The sequence below is a fragment of the Nicotiana sylvestris genome, chromosome 6 (genome assembly GCF_000393655.2).
Source record: "Nicotiana sylvestris chromosome 6, ASM39365v2, whole genome shotgun sequence".
NCBI classification, from domain to species: domain Eukaryota; kingdom Viridiplantae; phylum Streptophyta; class Magnoliopsida; order Solanales; family Solanaceae; genus Nicotiana; species Nicotiana sylvestris.
In genome coordinates this window covers 14,401,925-14,407,377 of record NC_091062.1, presented here as the reverse complement: position 1 = coordinate 14,407,377, position 5,453 = coordinate 14,401,925, and the positions used below count along the sequence as shown (strand labels likewise).

The following is a 5,453-nucleotide window of genomic DNA, read 5'->3' as shown; positions in this document are numbered from 1 at the left end:
TTTTTAATACCCAAGTATTAAAGAATATTTTTATCACTTCAAACATGAAGAAGATAATAATAATAAAACCTCACCAAAGAAATTCCATTAAATTTTCTAGAAAAACTATTGCCTATTTTGAAGTGAAGCGAAGAACATAAACATGAGTATAATATTTAAATAACATTAAAAGTCACAATAATTTTTACTTGGATTCAAAGTTGTACAACCTTAAATAAGACAATGGTGATGAAAATTTTGAATAACTGGTAAACAAAAGAATAAACGTACTATAAATACGATATTTTTAAGTGTATTTTTCTTTTTTCTTTTAGACAGTACCATTTGGTCAATCTTTCTAGTACATCCATAGCCATATCCCCAAATGCTTGAATTTTCAATAATAAATATAGCAGCCACGTCTTCATGATGCACCTCAAGAATATAGTCAGGAAACCACCAGAATATTGCCAAAAGAGTGGCAAGTTTTAGTATGCGTTAAAGAGTGGTGAGCCAACTAAGGTCCCAATATCTATTTGTTTCAACAACATAACATAAATTAATATTTATTCAACTAATTGCAAAAACTGAAGATAATAAAATAATAGAAAGATAAAAAGTATCACTGAGTTTACATCTAATTTTCTTACCAAATTTAGTAGATAGAAGAGACAATTTTTTCATATATATATATATATATATATACACACACATATTAGTTAGAATAGTAAACCTTTTTTTCTTAAAAAGATTCTTCTATAATTGCGGTGTACATCTATTTAGTCATCTTTCCTCATTTTCATTTTCTTTTCTTCATTGTCTTCCCTCTAGTCATTAATCTCCCTCTCACATTCTTCATCCCCTAAATAAGTTATATTCCAGAAAACTCACATTAATTGCTTCCCATTTATCCTTGATTTTTTTTTCCTTTTCCTTCTTTTGGTTAAACTCTCTTTTTTGGGTTACTTTCTCTATTATATTTAATATTTAGTATATATGTTTTTTTTCTTCCTTTATTATGTTCTTCTATATTTTTTCCCTCTCTTAGACGATTATCCCTTCCATTTGTGTCCTTCAATTTTGTTTTGATAGTTACTACAAAAACATTTAAAAAATAATAAGAGATAACAGTCAAAAAAAATTCATCGTCCATTATATTTATATGGAGGTATTACTATTTGGAGAGTGAAATAATTTTTCTTATCTTTAATGTTTTAAAATATTTTAAATCATTAGTTATATGCAACATTTCAATTTTATTTTAAAAATATGAAAAATATGTACCTAAATTCATATCGAAAATCAAGTGTTTTGACCATTGTACTCCGAATTTCATCATACTTTTACCCTTCATTCCTGGAAATTCTAATTAGCTCTTCCAAAAGCCTACTACGTACTTTGTGGCGCAGCCCCTTTGAATACTCCTTGCAGTATGCATGTATAAAATTTGTTAAAATCCTTACATATATATTGCAAAAAATCTATTGTGATTCGAATCATAATGAAAATGAACCAATAAATCTTGAGAAATTGCCTTCCAGCGTGAATGGTATGAATTGCCTTTTTTCATTGAATTTCTTTGCTCTTGTATCGTAATAAAGAGCAAAAGAAAGACAAACTTTAAGCCATAGGGAAAGAGTAGATCAACAAATACTTCAATATAACATTATGCAAATAAGATATTGGCATATAATTGGCAGAACTATAACATATAAAATCGTTGCACGCACAGCTGAATGTTGATACCTACACTGCAACTTGGAAAATTAGCCGAATTTATAGTAATTGAATTTAACGTGCCCATCATCTCTATTTGCCCGTTATGTTTTTTGTTGTTTTCTACCAATACTTGAAAACTGGAATACAAAGAGGTATGTAACTGACTAATTTACATAGCACATTTAACATAATTAAGACAGTTAAATGAGTGGCTTTGTATTTTTTAATATAGCAGAAGAATGGAAATTTTTTTAGAAAAAATGTCAAAAAAAAAGGAGAAAAAAGATAAATAGGATTCTTGAACAAAGAGAGGTGCCAAGTCACCTTATCTATTCCCTCTTATATATATATATATAGAGAGAGAGAGATTGGTAGTTACTCCTCAACTGGCAATGAAGATCCGGCTTGCATTGAAATCATAATCAGGCCATGAGCCCTGCACCAAAAAAATCAGTATTTATAAAAAAAATATATATATGGATTTAAGTTATATACACCAATCGTATAAATTTTAATACTATCAGGTTTCTAATTGACATTTGTCATAAAAATTTACTTGTAATTAACTTATTAAGTGATGTTCAAATACGTTTACATCGTAACTAAGAGGAATGTGGATTTAAGTTTATGTGCACCGGCAATGTAAAGATTTTATTTTATTTTATATAGATGGTTGTTATACGACACAAGCTAGTATATTAGTTATCATCTTTACCAGATTCTTAATCAATGTTTATCATAAAGATTTAACTGTATTTACTGTACTATAAGAGGTTATTTGTTTTGAAAACAAGTTATGTTGGGATAAATTATGCTGAGATTAGTTATATTAGGATTACTTGTGTTGAGATTAGTTATCCCGGTATTATTTCTTATTGACTGTTTCATATGTTATATTAATCCTAGGATTGTCAATTTTACTGCTTTATCCTAGGATAACTTATCTTGGAATTACTATTCCATCATCTGACAGGTATAAGTTATTTCGGTACTACTTTTAATCATGGGATAAATCAAGAATTAATAACCAAACAAGAGATACGAAATTTTTATCCCAGAATTATTTTTGCCGATCCATCATACCAATTACCAAAGGACCCCTAAGTGATCTGATTATATAAATACTTTTATCCAATTAGTACATAGAAGTTAAATACAAAGAAAAACAAAGAATAGAAAAGGAAAGAACATTACCAGAATCATTGTGATGATCAGTAGGGTGAAATCTCTGATGGTTCTCCATACATTGCAAAAGAAACTTGAAAGTCTCAATCTCACAAGGGATAGTAAGTCCACCACTATGATCAAACCCAAATTCTTCCTCAACTTTTTCCAACAACACTTTAAATAAAGGGTCACTAAGATAACTTGTAGGAATTATAAATCTCCTAAGTTCTGGTCCAACATAAACTGCTAAATATCCTCTTGGTACACCATGAGGTGGTTCGGGACTCTGGCAATTATCCTCGTCCGAGTCTCCCCAATATATGCTGGAGCTCCGTAATCTCTTGCTTATAGATGGTGATATGCCTCCATAGGAATCATCTTTTCGATTCGAGGATTTTACACGATCGAGTTTTTGGTGGTTTTTCCCCTTAGGGCTAAGTGTGACATTTTGCCATTTATGTAACAATTGTTTAAGTCTCACAATTTGTCTAATTCCTGTCACTTTGGTTCCTCCTCCATGTTCATCCATTTTCTTTTGCTAATTTCCACAACAAGATTGATGATGAGAAAATACTCAGCTGAATTAATTGATAATTACAAGGGCTTTGATTTGCTCTCATAGAGAATTTGACTCATCAAATCTTGTTGCACTGCAATTTTTTCATTTATATAGGATTATAATACACGCACCATTATCAATTCTAATTCTAAATTTCATGGCAAACAATAGCAAGAATTCTCACATGTAAAATGTAGCTAAAAAGGAAATTAAAAAGGACAAATTTACAAGAATTTATCTACATGAATTTGATGCCCTAAAACCCTCAGGGATCATTTGGTTTAAAATTGGCCTGCTCATCTTGACCGAAAATATCATATGATGCTATCCAGATTAACAAATCATTATTGCATATTTCTTTGTGATATACACAATCATCGAAAGAAAGTGGAAAACAAATAAACAAGACGATCAGATTAGAGAAACATTTTACTGTAGCTACACACTAAAAAACAGATTTTTCAAGAAAAACAGTTTCCAGAAAAATAACTTTTGTCATTCATTCTAGAGGAAAGGAATAATAATCGAGACATACAATTGATTTCATGTTTAGTTGGAGAGTCAATTACCAGAATATGATGAGCTAGAGGAAGCGAAAATAATAAAAAATTGTCATCTTATGACCATAGAAAATATGAGCTTCGAATGCCAGAATAAGTTTGAGCTGCTAATCTAGTTAATCTTCTTGTTTGGATAACGAGTTTTTGCCTTGGAAGAGAAGATACATATATAGATAAATATTTCAGAATTCACTAAATAGGATAATGATTCTGAATAAATAGGATACAAATTATATAACTTCCATGACATGAAATTAGATCTCTTTTTTTTTTGCCTTTTATACGTATTCATTCTTTGTCGCAGTAAATTTCTCTCCCACCTATGGTTTTACTACGTTTTCGCTTCTTCCTTTTCCTTTTTATCCAGACATCCACCCGATTTACTCTAGTTCATGCATTAATGTCTTTTTGGAAATTATACACTATAAAAGCGAGTCAAAGTGGAATCTCTCGTATTAGCATATTTCCACAATAATTCTAGGTGAAATTATACATTGTTCAGTCAGTAAAAAATATTTACAACAGCTAATCAATATACATATATATAATATATTATACATATATCAAAGGCATCTCAATAAAACCCATGACTTAAAGCCAAATTTTAATAAGGGACCTTAATTTTTTCTCTTTTTTTGTCTGTAAAATATAGTATTAATATTACATTTTTTTTGTCTATAGTGTAGTTATCTTATAAAGTATAATATTAATATTCACATTGGTAAGAAAATTCAAGTTAATAAGATGTTAGCCACGTATTTACAATTCATTATCTTGGATCTTATTGTAAAAGACGTCATTTATCAATATGATGATTTGAGCGTCTTAATTCAAAGTTCTAAAATATTTCTATTGTTAAAAAATAGATAGTCTTTCTTTCCATTTTTATAAGGATTTTGTATTCTTTTTTCTTTCTTCTATAAACTTCAATATTGTCTAAACGAAAATAAGATAGTACATCCACAATTAAAAATATTTTTGAGGCCCCAAAATTTAGGAGGACTAAAGCAAAGGCTTTACTAACCTCCCCTTGAGCCACCCCGCATATATATGTATATGCACATCGATTATTTTTAAGGTGGGCAACTATATAGTGTAAAAATTCTATAATTTTATGACTATTATTATTGGCAGTGGATAAAGAACAAAGAATGCCATACATAGTCATATAGATGATGACTAGAGTATAAAAAGTAATAATAAAATAAATACACCAATAGCAAAAATTTATAGAAGAAATCAAGAACTAATTAAGCATGGAAAAAAATAGAGCATTAGAGATTGGAGTATGATTTATGTTTAATTTTTGAAAATTAAAAAATAAATTGAAAACAAGAGAAATGCGCATATAATTAGGTATATTTCATGAGTAACCAAAGCAAAGGTGGAGTTACGAGGAACAGAGGGTACTTGTGGAAGCCACCACCAAATATTTAGATCTTTATTTTATTAATTGACAGGAAACTTAG

General features: G+C 29.3%; 1 protein-coding gene across 3 annotated transcripts; it reads right to left on the bottom strand.

The window, feature by feature from the left end:
• Positions 1-211: 211 nt before the first annotated feature.
• On the bottom strand, positions 212-4,212 carry LOC104217885 (protein SMALL AUXIN UP-REGULATED RNA 9-like). 3 transcript variants are annotated; one of them, XR_708865.2, is made up of 4 exons: positions 3,994-4,212; positions 2,893-3,515; positions 2,023-2,134; positions 212-511 (listed from the first exon to the last, which is right to left on the bottom strand). XR_708865.2 is itself a non-coding variant. In XM_009768214.2 (3 exons), exons 2-3 carry the CDS (start codon positions 3,392-3,394, stop codon positions 2,121-2,123), a joined length of 516 nt encoding a protein of 171 aa, XP_009766516.1. In that variant the 5' UTR covers positions 3,395-3,515; positions 3,994-4,212; the 3' UTR covers positions 1,621-2,120. The 3 variants fall into 3 exon arrangements, 2 of the variants coding, with proteins under 2 accessions (XP_009766516.1, XP_009766517.1); XM_009768214.2 differs by lacking the exon at positions 212-511 and having other exon boundaries at positions 1,621-2,134; XM_009768215.2 differs by lacking the exon at positions 212-511 and having other exon boundaries at positions 1,621-2,134; positions 2,893-3,403.
• Positions 4,213-5,453: the final 1,241 nt, after the last annotated feature.